Here is a 22,992-nt window from a genome sequence, read left to right on the forward strand (position 1 = left end):
TGAATAATACAAGAACTTTGCTCATTTAATAAGTTCTGAAACTATACAGAGGCATGTAATTTAAAGCCTCTCCAATCTTTTATAATAGATCTATTCTTAGATCTTAAAGAATTTTTTAATTAGCCTGGTAAGGAAATCTTTAAGCTTTCTCTGTTGAATACATTTTTAAAATGAAAACACAATGGTGCTATGGCTCAAAGTGATAAAGCTCTAGCCTTGAGTGAAGAAGCTCAGGGACAACACTCAGGCCAAGTTCAAGCCATGACTCACAAAAAACAAAACAACAACAACAAAACCCCACAGTGTAACTAGTGGAATATTGAGTTGGATGACAATGATAATCTATGAAATAATTTAGTTTAGCCTAGGAAATTCTGTGTTACTAAACAAGAGTTAATTTAACAGGTATACATGAATGTAGGGTTCATAAGAATATGTGCAGGATTAGTTGACTTAAAAAAAGTTTAAATACAAATTTTTTAAGGTTCATGTGTGTTTATTTTAATTTAGGATAAAAATAATGCAGAACATTGGTATTACATTTATTAAAACCAGTGAATATTCAGATGCTATTAATTCATTTAGCTTATAAAAAGCATGGTGCCGTACCTGAAGTCAGGTTACAACCTAATTCTTAGTTATTTTGCTATTGGAGACTGAGAAAAAAAAATGAAGAAGGCATTCCAGAAATTGATTGCTGTTTCCTTAGAAACTAATAAAGATGAGAAATATATTTCACTAATTGTTTGTATGGAAGAGAACTGTACCATCTTCATTGACCTGTGTTTTCTGTTGCTAGAAAGAGAAAGTTGGAATACACCTCTTCAGTTTCTCATAGGCCTATTTCTAATGTGTTTTCTTCTTAGTGTATTTTGTTACTTATTAAATTGAGCATGAGATTCTATTGAAATGGAACCAGTACTTATGTTTAAGACAATCTACACAATTTAGTCATAACTAAAAATTGAATTAAAAATATTGTAAAGGAAGACAGATGCCGGTGGCTTATGCCTGTAATCCTAGCTACTCAGGAGGCTGAGATCTGAGAATCGAGGTTCAAAGCCAGCCAGGGCAGGTAAGTCCATGAGACTCTCATCTCCAATGAACCATTAGAAAACTTGAGCACTGTGGCTCAAGCAGTAGAGTGTTCGCCTTGAGCTGAAGAGTGCAAGGACAGCTCACAAACCCAGAGTTCAAGCCCCACAACCGACCAAAAAAAAAAGAATAAATAAATAAAAAAAAATATATAGTAAAGATAATGTACAGAGAGGTTACATAAATAAGGTAATGAGTATGGATTTTTTTTTGAACAGTGTTTCTCCCCTCCTTCATTTTCTCCCACTACCTTTCTCCACTCCTACTCCGTAATCTCCCAAGTTGAAAAGTTCATTTTCAACAGTGTCTAGTGAGTATCACAATTGAAATGGTTCATACTACCATTTCTATAATTCCTGCTTCCCTTCTCCAAATCAGATAAATTTATTTATTTATTAATTTTTTAGCTGTGATTTATTTATTTTTTTAGCTGTGATTTTACTTATTTATTTATTTTTTTATTGTGAAAATACTGTACAGAGGGGTTACAAATACATGGGCAAGATAATGAGTACGTTTCTTATCAAGCATTGTAGCCTCCTCCTTTGTTTCCCCTTCCCATCCCATCCTCCCCCGCACCCCCCTACGCAATCCTCCTCTCCCCCCGCACCAAAGTTGTAAAGTTCGTTTTCGACATAATGACTTATATGTCTCATTTTTGCAATGGGTCCACCTGTATCCCCATTTACACGATTTGTTTTTGCCCTTCCCCTTCACAAATTATACCAACATCAAATACAGTGAAAGCAGGGGTTATACCGTGGGGGAGGGACATACAAAGCAACAAAGAAATAATCTTATAAATGTGTTAGAAACAATCGCATGAAAGAAAAAAAAAAACATTCGAATACATATCTTAGGGTTCATTTCCCTAACATCAACTTCTCTGACCTTTTCTGCTTGCTCAGACATATACTAGTTTTTGCAAATAAGGGAAACCATGGGACCTATGTTTCTTTGGGCCTAGCTTACTTCACTTAACATAGTTTTTTTCAAGTCTTTCCATTTCCTAACAAATGGGGCAATGTCATTCTTTCTGATGGAGGCATAGAATTCCATTGTGTATATATACATTTTCTTGATCCATTCATCTACTGAAGGGCATCTGGGTTGGTTCCATATCTTAGCTATGGTAAATAAGGCTGCAATAAACATAGTCGTGCTGGTAGCTTTAGTGTGGTCTTGTTTGTGAATACTTCGGTAAATTTATATACAAGACAAAAGGTACAAAAAAAAAAAACAGTGACAACAGGGAATAACACAAAGGGAAAAAGAAAAAAAGAAAAAGATGGCTAGATGCCATGAGCTATGTGGAAACACCTAACCATATGCATGTTATCAGACCCAAGGGCCTCTTCCATCCTTACCAAGAGGTGCTCACTTTAATAAGTAATAAAATATGCTGAGGAGAAAACATAGGTCTATTACAAATAGGTCTATGAAGAACTCAAGAGTTGTATTCCAACTTTCTCATTCTAGCAACAAAAAACACAGGTCAGTAGGAGATTCTCCGTACAGTTCTCTGCCATACAAACAATTGGTGAAATGTATTTCTCATCTTTATTAATTTCTAAGGAAACAGCAATCGATTTCTGGAATGCCTTCTTCATTTTTTTTTCTCAATTTCCAATAGCAAAATAACTGAGGATTAGGGTGAAGCCTACCTTCAGATAGTACTCCCATTCAACACTAAAAACAACTCTATTTAAACAGTATGATTTACATGTCTTTCATCAAGAGACACCTTTTTTTTTTTTTTTGGTTAGGCATGTATCTATTCATCCTTCTATCCATATATCAACTCATTTAAAAAATACATTGCAAAATAAATTAAAGATAGGATAAGCATCCCTAAGAAATTCAGGACAAATGCTAACTAAAGTTTAGTATTTGCTTATAATTATTTTCCTTTGAGGCACATTTTACAAAATAAAAAAGAAATGCACAAGTCTAAGCATATGTAAGTATATACCAGATATTGTTTTTGTATGAATACTGGGGCTTGAACTCACTGGCTAGACTTTGTCCTTTAGCTTTTTTAGTCAAGGCTGACACTCTACTATTTCAGTCACATTCTACTTCTGAATTTTTGCCACTTATTGGCAATGGGAATCTCCTGGACTTTCCTGTCTGGGTTGACTTAAGAGATACCTTTTTTGTATTTATATTTATAATCTTTCCTTCTCTTTAAGAATTTGTGCAAAAAAGTTATTTGATATAGCAGTTTATGAATACAATATATCTTGATCAATGTCACCACTTTCAACATTCTCACTCATCTCTCCCCTGTGTACCCTTTTCCTCCTTCTTCATAATTTTGTAGGCTGTACATTGGATTCTTAACTGTGTTCTCCCTCTTCTTCTCTTTCTTCCTGTACCCTCACCACCTTGACCCGACCCCAACCCTTCAACTACCTGCTTCCAGGTGTTTTATTTTGCTAACCTTTGACTTTGCCTTTCAAAGGAATTATGCTATTGGAGATCTCCCTTGAATCGACTGTATTTCAGCTACTCCATTTCTATATACTTGTATACCACTTGCATACCACCCAATGTGTTTTATGTTTACATGTGGTATGTTGATAAGGTAAACCCAGCTTCCATATGTAAAGAAAAACTTGCATTGTTTTTCCCCCTGTCCTGACTTACTTCACTTAACATAATTTCTTTTCCAAATCTTAAGCTTATTTGTGGATTATTTGTTTTAGATAAAAACAAAAACTTAATTGAAACACCTTTCAACATTCAGTTTTCAGTCCAATTTTCTAGGTTTCACTGCATTCTATGAACACTGAATTATTTCAAACTTGGGACACATTGTTACAATTGTTAGTAAAATATTAAGCAATTCCTGAAATATAAGAAACACTTCAGATACACTGAATACATATGAATGAAAATAGAAGTAAACAGTGGGATGATTCGTATAAGAAAGCAATTTCAGACTGTTGAATGACTTCAGTCATGAAGTCATTTCAGATACTAAAATGAGATGCTATTACTGGTAAGGAAGATAGGTAGAATGAGAAGTTCCTTTTAAATATGTTTCATGAATCAAACGGCCTAGTAATATAATCTCATAAGGAGAATAGGAAATTCTTAACACCTAGGTCCTTTACTGCTTTTTCCTTGTTTTATGTTTTAAACATATTTGATATATAACCTAGAAACAGTGACCTTTATTTTTTTCTTCCACAAAAATTCAACATATCAGCAGAATACAAAATTGTAATTTGAAATTTCTAGTTCAGGGCCAGGCATACATTGTTCTTGTAATGAATCAGATTATTTCAACTTTGTCACGATTAATTATGTACATGTTCCTTTAAGTTTCTCAGAACACTATGCTTCCAGATAACTAAGTGGTAACCTTGTAAACTCAGTTAAAAGAAGCACAGAAAATCTATTACACTTAATTCCACTAGAAGAAAAAGAAGTTTAACTGTAGTGTTTAAATAGTATCATATTTCTTCCTTTTCTTAAAGAAAATTTGTATAAGGACTGACTCTCATTGAGGAAAAACAAATCAATAATGAATTTTTTAAAGAAAAAAATATAAATTGTAGAAAAAAAATGACACTCAGATTCCTTCCATCATCTAGTTTCACAATTGCATTCATGTCTATCTATCTGCATTATCTATCTACTTAGCTATCTATCTTTGGGATTAACTCAGGGATTAATAGGGACTGTGTTTAACATTTTGTTGATCTGATGTCTCAAATTCTTTGAAAGATTAAAACACTATGTTATCCTACACGTTGATCTTCCTGAAAGACAGTATAAAATATTTCATACAGACTATGCAAAAGGCCTCACTGGAGTAGATTCAAATACTAACTGCCTCCCACTAACTCCAATATTTTATGCAGTACTTTATTTCTGTGCAGTTTTCACATAGAGTAAAAATAAATTGCACCAATACACACAAATGTATTTGCCGAAACAATGTATGGGCTGCACTGTACTAGGTCTGTACTGTTAAGTTCAGTTACCCAGCCATCTCACATGATTTTGTAGTTCAAACGCTTGCAAAAATTTCAAACAAAAATCTAGGACTACTGAAAATTTCACATATCCAATAATCACTAGAGATAACATAAAGGCCTAAGGAAGCTTGTGAGAGAAATAAAAATTGCCATTTTGCTTGGGTAGGTTTGAGACACACAGAAATTGTTTCGGTTCTAAGGGAGACAACCAGCTGCTCAGAGGATTCATTCACCTTAAGGTCACTGGTTTTCGTTCAACTTATGACAAAAGTAATTGAAAATCATTGTGGTTTAAAAACTGTATCAGCGAAAAGTTATTTGCCTCACTCTGGTTTCCAGGTGGCAATATTCACATTACATTGACACTTACCACATGTCCATCTAAGGAGGGAGGTTAGAAGGTGAAGAGGTCTCAAGGCAGAAAGACAAGTCTTTCCCCAGTGTTGGCTGCAAGGCTTGGCATTTGCTACGGGGAATGTGTCCCTAGCTATTGCCTCTGATGTACTTAATACAGAAATAAATAGGGATGAGTTTGTAGACAGGGCAATCAACACCTGATAAGTTTTTTATCTACTTTCTTAAGGGGACTCATGTTTTTAGAGATACAAAAGGGGATGCAATTTCGCATAGATTTTTAAAATTGTGAGGTATAATTTACATGCTATAAGATTCATCTCTGTTAAATGATTCAATGATTTGGAGGAAATTTATAGAATTGTATAGTCATTGTTTCACCTATCTTAGATTTACCATGGAAGAATGTACAGGAATAGAAAATCAATTAAGTTTTTTTTTTTTTTTTTTTTTTTGGTCCGGTCGTGGGCCTGAACTCTGGGCCTGGGCGCTGTCCCTTAGCTCTTCAGCTCAAGGCTAGTGCTCTACCACTTGAGCCACAGTGCCACTTCCAGCTTTTTTCTTTTTGCTTATGTGGTGCTGAGAAATTGAACCCAGGGCCTCAGGCATGCAAGGCAAGCGCTTTATCACTGAGCCACCTTCCCAGCCCTCAATTAAGTTCTTAAAGAAGGTAATATTGATGGTCAAGTGGGGATAGAGACAGAAGATGGAGAGGAGTCAGAGGAGGGCCTTCCTTGAGCACTACAGCACTAAAGACATGTTTTGCCCAACAAAGAAATCATCTTATAAATATGTTAGAACCAATCGCATGAAAGAAAAAACATTTGAATACTTATCTTGGGGTTCATTTCACCTAACATCAACTTATCTGACCTTTTCTGCTTGTCTCAGACATACAGTAGTTATTACAAATAAGGGAAACTATGGGGCCTATATTTCTATGGGCCTGGCTTACTTCACTTAATATAATTTTTTCCAAGTCTTTCCATTTCCTAACAAATGGGGCAATATCATTCTTTCTGATGGAGGTATAGAATTCCATTGTGTATATATACCACATTTTCTTGATCCATTCATCTACTGAGGGGTCGGTTCCATAGCTTAGCTATGGTAAGTAATGTTGTTGCTTTGTATGTCCCTCCCCCACGGTATAACCCCTGCTTTCACTGTATTTGATGTCGGTATAATTTGTGGAGGGGAAGGGAAAAAACAAATCGTTTAAATAGGGATACAGGTGGACCCATTGCAACAATGAGATGTACAAGTCGTTATGTCAACAAAAGAACTCTACATCTTTGGTGGTGGGGTATGGGGGACAGAGGGGGAGAGATGGAAAGGGATAGGAAGGGGAAACAAAGGAGAAGGCAACAATGCTTGATAAGAAATGTACCCATTATCTTGCCCATGTGATTGTAACTCCTCTGTATGGTATTTTCACAATAAAAAAAAAGACATGTTTGCGCAATGTTAATTTTTTTGCTTCTTCCAATTTAGAATGAACACTTTATATAACAACTAGGACTTGCCTTATTCACCATTTATCTGCAGTACATGCACATGAGAACTTACATATGTGGTGTGTCACCTAAAACTTGAATGTGTGCTCAATGTTGAACATAGCAGGCTATTTCTGAACTTGTGGATATAGCCTTCTGAAGGACAGTTTAATAAACACTTGAATCCCCGTTAATGTTTTGTCTCTATCCCACAGAAGATGAAATAAGGGGATGTTGGCAACATAGCAGAGGATTCTGAAGTTAGTTGACATTTGTAATGAGATCTGATTTAAGGATGGGAAAGAACTAGGTCTCTTACAGGTCAGGGAAAAGAATTTATAGCAGAGTACAGCAAGCAAATGGTCTCATGAGGCCACAGAGTTCACTGAGTTCTGGGAATAAGAGTGACTCAAGTGTAGACAAAATAGAATGTGAAAAGTGGATGGATTCTACAAGCCTTAATAGGGAATGAAAAGTTTTGTTTTACTCTGAGATAGAGCCAATTGAAAATTATACCCAATTATCAGTATCAGCACTACCTGAACTTGTTAAAAATGCAATCTGATGATCATCCCAAAACATGAAACACGATATCCTCCTGCTTCTTGATTTAAAATTTGAGAAACATTGGGATTGTGGCCTCTAAGAGTCGTGATGGCAGAAAGGATGACCAGACTGGTGTTAAGAGTGTGTATTTCAGTAGCCAATAGAGGTTTCTCAGCCACCAATGGAGATTCAGTGTGAGCTGATACAAACCTGCAATTCGGTTTCAAGATCCAGGATCTGTAGGTGTCTTGGTTTGAAGTGTGTGTGTGTGTGTGTGTGCTTTTTAATATTTATTTATTCATTTTGACAGTGCTTTTCATATTAGGAGGTGATTTTTTTAAAATAGGAAATGAGGTATAATTACAATTTCTCCATCGCAACTGAGTTAGTTATGTTCAAGCATGTTGTTTCTATGCACTACCCAGCTGGGAGTTGGAGGGTTCACTTTTCCTACAATTCTGTATGAAAAAACAAAAATAAACAAAAAAAAAAACCCATGCAACTAAAAGCAAGGAAGTTCTCAAGTAGGAAGTTGGCCCAGATGCAAAGAAACCTGTTGCTCTATCCCTGTGACTGGCAGAGAATCCCAGTTTCATATCTTCTCTATTATCACCAGAACTACAAAGACTGTACCAGAGGACTGCATTCCTCCCCCCCCCCCCCGCCCCCCGCCCCGGTTCTATTTTGACTGTATGGCAAAAGTTCTTCACAGGGATTCAGAAAATAGAACCCTAACAGTGGAGTTTCAGTGGGATTCAAAATGTTCTTTTCAGCAGAAGCTGAAAAGAGGCACACTGCCCCAGGGCAGTGACACTGAAGTCCACAGCACTTCTCTATTCGCACTGGCCCTTCCTCCTCCCTGTGAACTGACTTCATTTGTGTCATTGTCCCAACACCTCCCCCCCGCCCCCACTATTTTATTTGAAGAAGGTGTCTTCCAAGAAAGTCATCTCCATGACCATCCATCGGACCCAGAGGGGCCTAGCCAGCGACGCATCTTCTAGGGAGAGAAGCCAAGGGGGGGCCGCTGGGGAGAGGCTCGGGGAGGAGGAAGGGCGAGGTCAGCCGCCGGCCCGCCCTCCAGGGTGGCCTCCAGGGAGGTGGTGTGATGGGGGAGGGCGCACGGCGGGGCGAGAGCAGGACGGAGGGCGGGCGGGCGGCGGGGGGGGGGGGGGGGGGGGTAGGCAGGCCCGGCCCGGCGGCCTCCAGGTGCCGGGCGCGTGAGGAGGCGGGGAGCGCGGCGCCGGCCATCCACTCGGGAGGTGCATCCGCGGATCACCCCGCGTCCCGCTCCTCCCGCAGGCGGGGGGGGGGGGGGGGGGGAGGAGGGGCCGCGGACCCTTCTCACGGGCTATAAAAGGCCCGGGGCCGCGGCGGCTCGCCCAAGCTCGCCGCCGACTCGGCCCTCCACACCGTCCGGCCCGACCGCGAACTCCGCTTCCCGCTCGGGCCCCACTCGACCCTCTCGGGTCTCGGCAACTCGGGCTGCGGCGGAAGATGGCGGCTCCGGCCCAGGGCTCCGAGGGGGAACTGGCTGCCGCCCTGGCCGCTGTGCCCGAACTAGCCCAACTTCTGGAGAGCGACCCGTACCTGAAGCCCTTCGCCAAGGACTTCCAGCGCAGGTACGGTCGGACCCCTTCCCTTTCCTGCCCTCCACCGCTCGCCTTCCGGGACGCGGACTCGGCGCTGCCGCCTAGGCCCCGCTTTGCCCCGCCCCTGCGCGCGCGCGTGCCCCCGCGCGTCCCCGCGGCGTCGATCCCTTGGTGGGCGTGGCCTCGGGGGGCTGGGTGGTGGATTTGAGTTCTGGGCATCCCAAAGTCGCGAGCTGACTGCACCGAGTGGGCGCCGAGGCCCGGGATAGACTCATGGCTGCACCTTTCCCCCAGTCCCTCCCCGGGAGCGGTCTTGCGCCATCTGGTACGTGCGCACTGGCCCAACACCGCTCCCGCCCTGCCCTGTCCCTGGCCGGTGAGTGAGGCAACTCCTCGGTGCGGCCTCTGACTTTTGCAAGCGCCCTTGCGGTCCGGTGCCTTAGCATGGGCTTGGCACGTTACGGTGTCCTTAAAAAAAAGACCCTTTGCAGCTCATTTAACAGTAGGTGTTGTAATTTAAAAAAACCTAACAGGATTATTTCAGGCAGACAATATACTCTAGTTTTGGTGCTTCCTCCTAGGGAAGATTAAACTCCTCAGTTTCCCCAACCTGCACAAATTGATTAGTGAATGTACAGTAAAGTTGGTACCGTTTCAGGGAGGATGAAGCTCCTCTGGCTCTCCTCCCCTCCCCCCTCCCCCAACACTGAGCGTGAATGCACAGTAAAATGTGTCATATTTGACAGTGCCCATCTGGAAGAGGGAAAATTAAGGAAATCCAGGCTTGGGGAAGTCAACTCAGTAATGGTTTAATTTTAGCTTGATCTAGCTCCTACCACAGCTCAATATCCGGATTACCACACATTAGTAGAATTTAATAATTCTAATCTGCTCAGCTGAAAAGGTGTAGGTTTAAAAAAAATTAGAGTAACTATTACATGACTTAGAGCAATTGGTTTGTGAGGTAAGTTCTTGGTGATTTACTGGTTTCTGCTCTTGAGGAGAGCCACTTCCAAATGAAGACTACCCTGGTCACACAATATACATACCATTTTTTTTTTTAAAGCGATGGAAAACATGTACCTTGTTAATGGCATGAAGCAGCATCGGCAGTTAATTATCAAGATGGGTTGATTCAGAATTTGTAAGCACAGAACTCAACTTCTTGTTTTAGCACTGAATGCTATTACTCGTACTCACTTCAGGAAGTTTTAGGCATAAGAACACTCTTCTAGAGACTGTAAAGGTATAAATTGTGTGCTTCTAGTTCCAGGGTTTACATAGCCCAATAAATGAGTCTTCCTTAAGGTATCCAGGTTGGGCTGACAGTCACTTAAACCAGGTAATTACACCTTCAAAGTTAAGAGCTGAGATTTGATTTTAATACAACAGATTTTTAGAGGAAAAGAAGATGATTAAAGGTAGTGGCCAGACTTTTTTTTGATGTGGTTATAACAATGACTCTATAATTTATTGTGTGCTTTGTAAAATGATCCATAAGACATTTCTAAAAGACAAATTGTGGAAATATTTTGTCTGACTCCTCCTTTTATGAATGGTCAAAGCAGATAGCACTCTTTTGTTCAGTGTTTCTTTTATGTTCATCACTTTCTACTTCATTGGGGATGAACCAATTATTGTCATCTTTCATGGTTTGTCACAACTAAGGAGGAGGAAAAAGACTGGAATAAAGAAGCAGTGTAATCCGGTATTTTTGGTGAGAAGTCTGTTCCAGATGGGTCTTTATATTCTTCACTCTGACGTGGGTTCTACTTCTGTCCTTGGTTCTGAATAATTGCTATTTTCCAGCATACGTGTTCCATTTAAGCATGTCAAGTAGTAGTTTGGCATTTGGCATTAGTAACTTTTCTTGTTAACCATTGAAGAATTAAAGTTTCTTCCTGAATAACTGGTTCTTGGTTATTTATTGCTATGGTTTGAATATATCACTTCCAAAATTCAGATGTTGTCAGTGTGATATACAGAGTGGAGTTACCTTTAAGATATGATCAAACCTTCTTCTCCCCTAGTACCTCCCCACCCCACCCCCAACCACACCTTTTGAATGGGTTAAGGGCTTATTTCATCCCTGATGCCTTGCTGCTATGCAAGGACACCACATGCCTGTCTGGAGAATGGAGCAACAAGGTGCCATCTTGGATGACACCTAGTGCATCCTTCTGCAGACAGCTGAACCCTCTGGTGTGCCTTGCTTTTGGACTTCTAAGTCTCTACACTGTAACAAATAAATACCTTTATAAATTACCTTTATAAACTAAGTAATAAGTAGGCTAACATGTTTGTTTTATTTTTCTTGACCTAACACAAATACACAACCAGTCAATGATTTTGGTACAATATATGCTTACTAAGGACTGAAGGAAATTTAATGTACAAACAACAATATATAAGAATGATCAGGCAGAAGCAATTTTCTTCTTCTTAATGGGTGGTCTCAAACCAGTGCTTCTTCATTTCAAAACTTTTATATGTTTATTTTTCCTCACATTCTATAATGATTCTGCATGAAGTGAGAAGGTTTTAGTCAGTTACTTAAGTTCTAAAATAAAAATAATGCATTGGTTTGTGGTGGGACCTCCATGCTGATAGAATGCTCTAAGGATGACATTTGCACTTTGGTTCTGTTTTTCTTTTTTTTTTTTTTTTAATTTGTTATTTATGCTGCAGCTCATTTTAATTACTGTTTTAAAGCAAAGAATTTAATTGTTCCTATATTAACATGCCATTTTGAATAGCCAAAATTCTTTCCTGTCAGTAGTCATTGAAGGATGGAGGCTTATGAAGAAATTATTTAGAAACATGTTCCTACAATGGTAGAGGTAAGTAGAGAATTTGTTGAGGTGTACATTTTTCTTCAGTGTTTGCCTAACATTGATCCCTTTGTGCTGACACATTCTGTTGGCCAGTGTAGATCAGTGTGCCTTGTGAGTTAACTGACTACTGACATTTGTAAACACTGTTCAGAACAACACAATTTTATTGATTCTGTGCCTTCTGCTCCAAGTTTATATAACACTTTTTTATATATTATGATATTTAATCTTGCTAGCAAAACTGTGCTCATAACAAACCCATCTTCAAAGCAAAAGCATGGAATAGACAGAGTGGGCACTCATCCTGTTTTATAATTGGACGGAATGAGATTTAATCAAGTGGTTAGTATGGGTTCATATGGCTAATAAGTGCTAGAGCTGTGATTAATCTTTCTTTACTGACACTACTATGAACAAGTTCATCAACAACTTTCTGAAAGTTTAAAGACTGAGTCTTCTTCTCTTTAGTTTTGTACATTGTGGACTACTTCTTGGTTCCCTAAAGTCCTAATCTTTTTTTTTTTCCCTTTATCTTTTTGTTTTGACAGTTTCTTTTCTTTCTTTCTTTCTTTCTTTTTTTTGATACTGAATACACTGAATAATTCTTGCTTAAATGCATGTATAAACTTAACCATTCTTTAGAATCCATCTCTTGAAGCTACAGGAATCTGCTTATCCCAAGATCTTTCTACTGATCTCAGAGCTAATTCTAAGTATCTTGATTTCAATCATAAATCAAATCTCAGCATGTCTGGGCACAAGTGACTCATGCCTATAATCCTAGCTACTTCGGAAGTTGAGATCTGAGGTCCTGGTTCAAAGCCAACACAGTCAGAAACATCTGTGAGAATCTTATCTCTAATTAACTCTCCATCCTTCCCCCCAAAAAAGAGAAAAAGCCAGAAGTAGAGTTATGACTCAAAAAAATGTTTAGAGATAGTACATAGTTCCTGAATTCAATCCCCAGGACCTGCACAGAAAAAGAAAACAAAGAAAAAAACCTTCAGACGTATGTAATTTAACATATTGTTGTTTGTTCCAGACTTGTTTGTTGTTTTAAATACTAGCTCAGTTCATGCTATCTACATTTACCAATGGCTCAGTCTTGAATGAAAGCATAATATTATCTCTCTTTTTTTTTTCATCTGAGTGTCTAGGCACTTGTACCTTCTAAAAGTATGTTTCCTTCCCCATTTCTACTGTTATTCTATCTCAAGTCATTAACGTATCTAGCCTTGTTTATAAAAACAGCCTCATACCTGTTACTCACTTGTCAAATTTCCCCCGACACCACTTTTTCCAAATGTGTTCAATCAAAAGCATGAGAAACAAAACAATAGAGAGAGACCAATTTAATCATGATATCCTTTTGCTTAAACCCTGTCAATAAATCTTTTTGTTTAAGGTGCAGCTCATATTCACGGTGACCTTATATGGTTATATGGTTCTTATATAACCTTATATGTTTATATGGTCCCTGTTGTCCTTACCAGCCTCATCTTTGCATCTTCCCTAGTCCATCCTTTCTGTCTGGGAAGATCTGAGAGGGAGAGGAGACTGGGATGTCTATACGGTGCAGTAAGTATCACTGAAATAAATCAGAAATGTGCTATCAGTAATCCTTTGTTCTTAGATACTTAAGATTTGTATTCTTTACTATGTAGTACACACACACACACACACACACACACACACACACACACGTGCATGTGTGCATGAAAGAAGTTGGAGGAGGAGGTCTAGAGAAATCACTGAATAAAAAGCAAGATGATTCAGAATTAGAGATAATTTCTGTTTTTCAGAAGCAAAATTTCATAAAAGTGAATTAATAAGTTAACCTTTCCCTGTATTTGTTTTTTATTAGGTTGAATTCATTTATCCCATAAACTAGATCTTTAACGAACGTAAAAGGAACACCAGCTTAGTGTGCCAATGCATTATCCTCTTCTGTTTGCTACATATTTTGGGCCAACCCCAGGTTTCACTATGCTGATTGTACATGCCGTGACTTTTATTTGATGCATTCTTTGCTTCCATCTTATACGTTCTGAAATGTGCTTCAGGATACAGTTTACAGATAGGTTGTGTTCCTTCCCTGCCTTCTCCCGTCTTGGAAGACTGAAACAGAGGGAGAAGTTTTATGATGCACTAGCAGTAAAGCTCTCTACCTAGTTAAAAAATAAAATTAATTTTTATTTTAGATTTGAATCAGAATTGGAAAGTACTCTGTCAGCAGCTCCATCTACAGTTAATTCTCATAGCCTAAGGGATCTCAATGGCAGCTGAATGGCCAAACTGCTCTGGAAGAAGTCAGCTGCCAGTGGTTAGAAGGCTAGGGAAAAACCTTAAGCGTATGAGATGGACCTCACCTGCTCTTCTGTATGGAAAGTTTCCTTTATCATTTACAGTTGGGATCTGTCCTAATTCGAGTCAGTCCTGAATTCTCCATGGCAGTGGTGAGGAGGCTCTGACTTCTCTTCATTTTCAAAGTGCTTGAAAATGACTTGATGGAATATTTTGGTTTAGTTTAGGCTCTTGAGCTTGCTGTACCACCTCCCATGAAATGACTCTTTGTGGTAACTTCTTAGAAGATTTCTTTCAGCTCTCACCACACTGGGCCTTATTTAGTCAGTGATATGATAATATAGTCCTTGGGAAATGTGCTATAGTTTTAAACTGATAAGTATATCATGCTGCTTTTACTTGAAAGCATGCATTAAGCTTCGATTATACATTTACAGGTATTAAAGGAAAACATGAAAGTATGTGCTTCCAAGAAAATTGCTGCTGCTACCACATCCCTTTTATTCTAAAGTCAGCTTACTTTTCTTTTACTGGAGAATCATTTCACTTCTTGTAGTGATGTCGGCTCAATATATGCTCAACACTGTTTTGAATCTGGGGTTCTTTTGTGTTTAATATGAAAAACAAGTCCCATTTTTTTATGTTTAGGGCAACAGGAATCTGGTATCTTGACAAAGGTAAAAGTGCACATTAAACAGAAGTGGTTATACAACTTACATTCATTGATTCTATTACACAGTTTCAGTGTTTGCTTTATAAAAACTTATAAAGCTTAATTGCTTTTTGATATTAGAATAACTTTGACTTTAAATTTATGTCTCATTTTATATAAAATACACTTATCAGAGCAAGGTAATACTTGAATTTTTACTTGGAAATAGTTGAGTCCGGGGGTAAATTAATCAACCTTTGTGAACTTATTATTTTTTAATTCAGTAGAAGGTGGAACTTGCTTTTATATGTTTTCTTGAGGACTAGAAATATACATACAAATGCTTAGTAAATAGTATTTTGATACTATGCTAGATTACTTTCCAACTTGAGCATTTGGTATAGTGCTTTCAGAGATTTTATTCTTGTTAGCTTCTTTAATGCAGTGTTCTGGATTAAAAAAAATCAGCAGCCTCACATAGCAATTCTCATAACTCTTTGTTGTGGCAGTTAACTGTGTTTTTACTTTAGGGGGTTCCTTCTTTTTCTTGTTGAAGTGATTGTGTGAATGAGGTGAGGCAGGTGGTAATTTTAATCATAACCTAATAGAGAAGGGAAAGAATAAGTTTAAACTTTGATCCTTCATTTGGAGTGGAAATGATAAGGCATTCACCAGTTTACTATAAGCTGAAGGCAAGATGAGTCCTGGGATATAATGAGCACAAAGCTTTTATTGAGAGAGGTAAATGCTAGCCTGCAGAAATTCAGAATCACTGTTCTCTTGATCTTCCTTTCTCTCTTTTCTCTTCTTTCATCTGACTGCTAAGTGTTCATATTTTTGGGCATCAAACAGCTGCAGGGATTTTCTTCCTCCTGAACTCAGGATGGGTAGAGGAATGATCATACTGAGTTTACTAGTAGCAAGAATAACTTTGAAAATAAAAGTAATGTGCCGAAAAGAAAATCTGTTTGAAAACAAACAAAAAAAATAAGTGTAGTCTAACCAAATGATTATGTGATACATTAATAAGAAGATATTTAAATTCTATATCTTATCTTTTCTGCTCTTTTTTCTTTTGATAATTAGTGATTTGAGTTGTTTTCCAAATATTTGACTTTACTGTAGTATGAATAAAACAAATATATAAAATTTCATATGTATTTGTGTAGATTTATTAAACAAACAATTATAATGTTTGGGTTTACTTAGTTATATAATCCAAAATTTAATACTCAAAATCTACCTCTATAAAAATACCTCATGTGTAGGTACATTTAAGATATTCCAAATATTTTATCAAGTAACAATTTGTTCTCTTTTTTTTTTTTTTTTGTCAGTTGGTTTGGGGGCTTCAACTTGGGGCCTGGGCGCTGTCCTTGGGCTCTTTAGCTCAAGGCTAGTGCTCTAACACTTTGAGCTACAGTGCTACTTCTGTTTTTTCGTGGTTAATTGGAGCTAAGAGTCTCATGGACTTTCCTGCCCAACTGGCCTTGAACTGCAATCTGAACCTCAGATTTCAGTCTCCTGAGTAGCTAGGACTACAGGTGTGAGCCAACAGCACCTGGCTAGTTACTTGTTTTACCAGTTGTATGTCATTCAGAATCATATAATTTATATTTATTGTTACTATATAAGTTCCTAGACAGAAGTTATAGTTATTTATAGCTTTGCAGTATAGATGAGCATGATGTTAGAGAAACACAATTATATCATTTATATATATGTGCTATGTAGGAAAATCCAATCAAAGTACAGTGGCTCTTGTAATGCTCATTGTAATTCTAGCTATTCAAGAGGCTGAGATCTGAGGACTGTGGTTTGAAGCCAACTTTGGCAGAAATATCTGAGAGATTCTTATCTCCATGTACCCATCAAAAACCCAGTAGTAGAAGTGTGGCTCAAGTGCTAGAACAACAGCCTTGAGTGAAAAAGCCCAGTAAGAGCAGGATTTCCCAAGATCAAACACTAGTACCATCACAATTAAGTAACATAAAATAAAAAACAGAAAAGTTAATAACTCTTACAGAAAAATTTTGTAATCTGAGTTACAGAAATTGAGGTTTGTATCTTGCTTATGAATAAGTCAAGGTGAGTAGTTTGTCCTCTAGTAAGGATCTGTGTTTCCTCATCTTTCTGGTTGATTATCTTTGGCATCGTGTTTTATTATCCTTGGCATTTGATCCCTATCCTTATGCTTAGGAGAGAGCAGGGTGCATCTCAGCACCACATCCATGTTCCAGCAGAAAACATGTGCCAGCTCACTGTGTCTATTTAGCCAAACATATGTTAGCTTTCTCACAAACTCTACTGAGTTCTTTCTGATGATGAATTATTAATCAAAAGTGTCCCCAAGTGATTCTTACCTGAAAGTGAGCCTGATTCATCAAGATTTTTAGATATACACACATGTCTTCCTGGGAAATGGCCTTTTATCTCAGCTATTCTACCTTCTAGCAACTTTTCCTTGCTTTAAAGAGGAGACTACATCAGGCTGACAGAGAAAAATCTGCTATGACACCATATTGTCTTCCTCATCATGTCCCTGGACAGATTCTTTTGAGCAGAGTCTAGGCATTGCCACTTGTTTTTTGAGAAATATCCATAGCTGTATCTATTAATATCCTAAGCTATAGGTCTTGGCTTTCTCTAGACTTGACTTGTATTTTTCTAGACTCCTTATTTACAAATATACAGATTATTATTATTTTTTTGTTCTGTCACCCTATAAGCTGAACCTGTCTCAGTAGTTATTTGGTACCATGTTTTTGTGAGCTCCACTATCTTTTATTTTTTTAATTTCATAGTTTAAACCTAGAATACATGAAATATATGAAAATATTAAAAAATCAGTTTCCCAATTACATATAATGTTTTGAGGTTATGACCAATGTTAAGTTTCTGGGAGAATAGAATATTTGTGATATTAGAAAGGAAAAGAAAATTAATTTAAAGATGTTAATGTTATTCAGTCTTTTAAGACATGAATTTGGTTTGTTTTCTAACTTCACATATTCTTCTACTTTTGCCCTTAGACCTTTCTATGTTACATATTTTACAGCTTATGATGTATATTTAAAACTAAAACTTTTCAGAAGATACACAGCACAGACTTTTCATATTGATAAAGGTTTGGCTATGAGAGACAAGTCTAGTGATTTGTGTTTGCCAAGAAGACTAATAGGCAATTTGTTGAAGAATGTGATTTCTTTTCAGTGTCAGACTGGAAGACTAATGATGTATCTGAAGTCATATTACTGATTTTTTTCCTGAGAGGTTATAGATCTATTATCTATTATTATTCTGTGTTATTTAGAAATTATGAGTGCCTAGTGATTGAGTTTTATTGTTTTTAATTGCAGTTTTTCTCCCTTGAAGGTTGGTGGCTATCATTCCAGGATTCTGATGTTTCCCAATGAGTTCATGGTTGTCATTTTGAACTTTTGTAGCTTTCTCTCTTAATTCTGATTTTTCTGTATTAACAAACTCAGACATTGTAGTTTGCATATTTGTGTTTTGTTTATACCTGTTAGTCTTCCATTCTCTTTTATTTTGGTTGACAGTGCAGTGGTGCTTAATAGTTGTGCTTACTAGTGATAGGAATGTAGGATAACAGCTTTTTAAATTTTTTTTTGCTCTCTCTTCTCAATGGGACGTTTATTAAAAGCTCTGTACTGTTATTGACAGTATTAAAATCTACTCACAAACACAAAATAAGAAAACACACAGAACGAAAAGTGATATGAAAGCTATAATTTGGTTTTAATTCAAAGTAGCTTTAAAATACAATAATTAAAATACAGTGAAAATTGCTTAAAGAATTACAATTTGTATTAAATAGCACTTCATTTTAAAGGAATGGATTAGACACAGAGGAAGGGGCAAAATGAGAGGTAAAAAGAGGAGGCTCATCTACTCTTGACCATGCTTGTCCCTGTGGTCATATCCTGTATAACTTCAGTGTGGTAGGGAAACCAGAAAGTTTATAGTGGTACCCATATTCATATTCCCTTAGTCTTCACATTCCCTTAATTGCTTCACATGGACTTCATAGTCTTCTCATGTGTTTTCTTAATGAAATTGCTATCACAATGGAGATATAGAATTGTTCCATCACCACAAAGAAACCCCCTCATGCATAATACTCACAAGACCAATGTTGTGGGGCACCAGTGGCTCATGCCTGTAATCCTAGCTACTCAGGAGGCTGAGATCTGAGGATCATGGTTCAAAGCCAGCCCGGGAAGAAAAGTCCATGAAGCTGTTATATCCAATTAGCCACCAGAAAACCAGAAGTGGCACTGTGGCTTAAGTGGTAGAGCTCTTGCCTGGAGCTTTAAAGCTAAGGGACAGCGTCCAGGCCCCAAGAGTGAAAAAACAAAAACAAAAACAAAAACAAAATCAAAACAAAATAAAACAAAAAACCACACTGTTCACCATCTCTAAATGTTGATCCACTGACCCGGTTTCCTTTCATTTTTGTATTTGTTTTTTCTTTGAGAAAATATATTTTTTTTAAATTTTATTTTATTTGAGAACATACTGTACAGAGGGGTTACAATTACATTGGCAGGATAATGCATACATTTCTTACCAAGCATTGCAGCCTCCTCCTTTGTTTACCCTTCACCTCCCTTCCCAGCCTCCCCCCTCCCCCCCACCCAATCATACCCCCCTCCCCCCCCACTCCGACATTGTAAAGCTTGCTTTGACATGACATTTTGTAATTCTTCTTTGAGAAAATATTATATAAATTAACAAGCCATAGAATATATAAACTTTTGAGATTGACTTGTTTTTGTTTCTCTGTACCATGCCCTGGAGTTCTCTGTGTGTTGTACAGTATCAATAGTTTGTCCCTTTTGGTCAATGAATAGTGTTTTATTGTACATATGTACAATCAGTCTCATTTCTCTGTTTACCTGCCAAAGAACATTTACATTGTTTCTAGATTTTCTCTAACAGAAATATAATGAATTGTGTTGGGAGTATTTCTGTACAGATTTTATTTCTCTGAGATAAATGCCTGGGATTAGGATATCTAGGATCTATGGAAAATATATAATTAGTGTTAGCAGTGTCCAAACTATTTCTTTTTTCTTTTTGGGTCCGGTGGTGGGGCCTGAACTCTGGGTCTGGGCGCTGTCCCTCAGCTCTTCAGCTCAAGGCTAGCACTCTACCACTTGAGCCACAGTACCACTACCGGCTTTTTTTTCCTGCTATGTAGTGCTGAGGAATCGAACCCAGGGCCTCATGCATGCAGGCAAGCGCTCTACCACTGAGCCACCTTCCCAGCCCCTATTTCTTTTTACTGTGTCAGTGATACTTTGGTATACTACTAGCAACATGTGAGAGACTAAGTTTATCTTTTTCATGCTTCCTGCCTGATAGGAACTCAGTTAGATAAGTGAACACAATTACAGTAGGCAAATTCACTGTAGTAATGACAAAAGTATACTCAGTCTAGTCAAGGAAAATAGTTCAAACATGTTTAGTTGAATTGCCTTCAATTCCCAAATATTTCTCTCAAAGGAGGAATAAGTCTTTAATCAGACTGTGGTCAAATTCGAAGAGATGTTTTGAAAAAGACTCAAAGAAAGTAGTAGCTAAGACATTAATCTTCATTAAAACAACTGATTAAGTAGCCTGTACCTGTTTGTTTCTTAAAGTGAACATTTCTTTGCAAAAATGATTCAGTGCCAAAATGTGTAAGAATTGCCACAAATATAAGATCTAAAACTTACAATAAAATAGTTTGTAAATCATATCCTACCACATAATCAATATCTTTCTAATGAGAGCAACCTATTTTGAAAACCATAGGGGACGATTTTTAGAGACAAGAAGGCAATTCCTAAGTAAGCTACAGAGTCTGTTTCCTGAATGAGTGTGGAGGACATTACTACGAGTACCATTTGGCTAGTAAACTTCAGAAAAGAAAATAAATATGGAGTGCCATCTACTGATCCTACATTACCTGGTAGCTTCTCTATACATCATATTTACAATAAAAAAAGAAAAATGACTGTAGGGAAGGATTAAGATAAAAAAGATTCAGTCATCTCATTGTTCATAATAGGGGCTAATTATGTTTCCAACTTTGCCAAAGAGTCTACCCATCTACTTATCTATGATTTAAAAAAGAGAAATTTTATTGAAAGAGAAATAAATGAATATTATCTTAAATGTAATCAAGGAGTTACCTGTGGCTCTGTAGTTGGCCAGGTTTCTCTAGGTTATTTGGCACAGCGAGTCCATATAGCCCTTTTCATTTAAGTGACTGTTATGTTGAATGTATCACATCTGTTGCATAAAGTAAAAGCATTGACAACATAAAAAAAAAGTCATGGGCTATGCAAAGTAAATTTGATGAAGATTTATATCTTGATGAAGTGAGTGAGCTCAAGTGACTATCTTTATCTGTAATAGTCCCAGACCTTTCTGGACATGCCAACTTCCCTTGGACCCAGTCCAAGTCACAGCTGTTCCTAAGTTTGTTGTCCCAAGAACGTTATTTATGAGCAGTGACTCATTATGACTTGCATTATTCTAGAGTTGATCTCTTCCCGGAATGAAGAGAGTTGGAAAGACATCTTCTCTGTCACACTTAAAATTAGTGACCACATTGTGGGTGAGTGCATACACAAATATGTGTACTCTGTTTTATGTCCTTTATAACATGGCTTTTCCCCCCCATTTTCTCTTGAAGGGCGTTTCTGCATCGTTTACACTTTTTATTTGGTATTACTACCTACTCTTGAATATTTGCTACTTAGACTCATAATCATAGGGAAAGCATTGCTATATATAAAAGTATTTGGTCTCACCAGCTATCAATCATATTCTTTCTGGTTGCTCTTTTCTTACTCTCTTTAGGGTTGTGTTTTTGTTAATGTAGCTGTCTGGTACATGGTGATTGACTGAGCTCCCTGGGATGCTGGATGTATGTCTTGAATTTAAGAATAGAAGCATATAGTTAGGAAACACATTGTTGCCTTTTGGTCTTTCTGTAGAACTTAGAATAGAGATTTGCACTCAAGGGGTGTTTTGCAAATATGTATTGACTGGGGGTCCGGTCCAGCAATGTTCTGTAATATGAGAAATCCAGAAATATTTATTACTATCGTTGTTGGAGAGTCCCTAGGAATGCTTGAAAGTAATTCTTCTATCATGTAGTAGCCTGTGGTGGGCCAAACCTCTCACATATACAGCTTAACCTTTTTCTCGTCTAATACTCCTTGTGAAGAAGATTGTAATTTGTGCATTGTGCTTTTATCACTTTGCTGTTCCCAATGCAGTTAGTGTAATTTTTCATTTCCTAACATTCCTCAAGCAATTCTGTTTAACATGATTTCTATTTCAGAACATTCTCCTATTTTAAAACTTTTTTTTGCCTCAGGCCCAACAAAGCTTTTTCCAGCCAGGCCAGTAGTAATTTCTGTCCTTGCTGGCTTTCCTCACCTTCACTGTTAAAATTCTCTGTGGACTTGCTAGACTGTCTTATTTAGCAAATGCTGGGATGCCTCTGCCTTTTATTTGTTCATATTACTTTGGTTCATAAAAATGTTATTTTATTTTTAATATGACTAAAGGAAAGACATGGCTAATTTTGACGTTAATTTCAATTTCTTTTTAATATGACTAAGGGGAAGACATGGCTAATTTTGTCATTTATTTCAAATGTTTTCATTTCCAATTATATACGTCATATTTTGTTTTTGTAATGAATGGAATTTTAACTTCCAATCTGAACTTTTGCAGTTATGAATAGAATTTTCCTGTAAAACAATATTCACACTAGATTAAGACACTGATTTTCTGATTTAGAAAAGAACATTCAAGTTCAATCAGTGAGTAGCAGGTTTACTTTTTAACATGACACCTGATAAACTAGTAAACAAATTTCCTAAATTGCTTTCCCAAATGATCATGAGTTAGGTTTGAATTTGGCATGAGATAAACTACCATTCTATATTCAGATTCTTTAAAAAATATTTTATTGTACAGGTAATGTACAGAGGGATTAAAGTTATATAAGTAATGTAATGAGTACATTTCTTGTAGTTTGTCTTTGGGTCTGAAATTAGGGAATATTTTTTTTTTCCATTGGAGAAAGTCTGATAAAAGCATCCA

General features: G+C 37.4%; 1 protein-coding gene and 1 pseudogene across 1 annotated transcript in view; one reads left to right on the top strand and one right to left on the bottom strand.

Annotated features, from left to right (window-relative positions):
- Positions 1-2,375: 2,375 nt before the first annotated feature.
- LOC138832720 (U6atac minor spliceosomal RNA) lies at positions 2,376-2,479 on the bottom strand (annotated as a pseudogene).
- Positions 2,480-8,855: 6,376 nt separating this feature from the next.
- The window catches only part of Gbe1 (1,4-alpha-glucan branching enzyme 1), a 210,857-nt gene continuing 196,720 nt past the window's right edge, over positions 8,856-22,992 (top strand). The window contains exon 1 of the mRNA XM_070030451.1: positions 8,856-9,102. Coding sequence (XP_069886552.1) covers positions 8,978-9,102 — 125 coding nt within the window. The 5' untranslated portion in view covers positions 8,856-8,977. The remainder of the gene's footprint in view (positions 9,103-22,992) is intronic.

Source organism: Dipodomys merriami, unplaced genomic scaffold, assembly GCF_024711535.1.
Source record: "Dipodomys merriami isolate MVZ:Mamm:240054 unplaced genomic scaffold, mDipMer1.0.p SCAF_2, whole genome shotgun sequence".
Lineage (NCBI taxonomy): Eukaryota > Metazoa > Chordata > Mammalia > Rodentia > Heteromyidae > Dipodomys > Dipodomys merriami.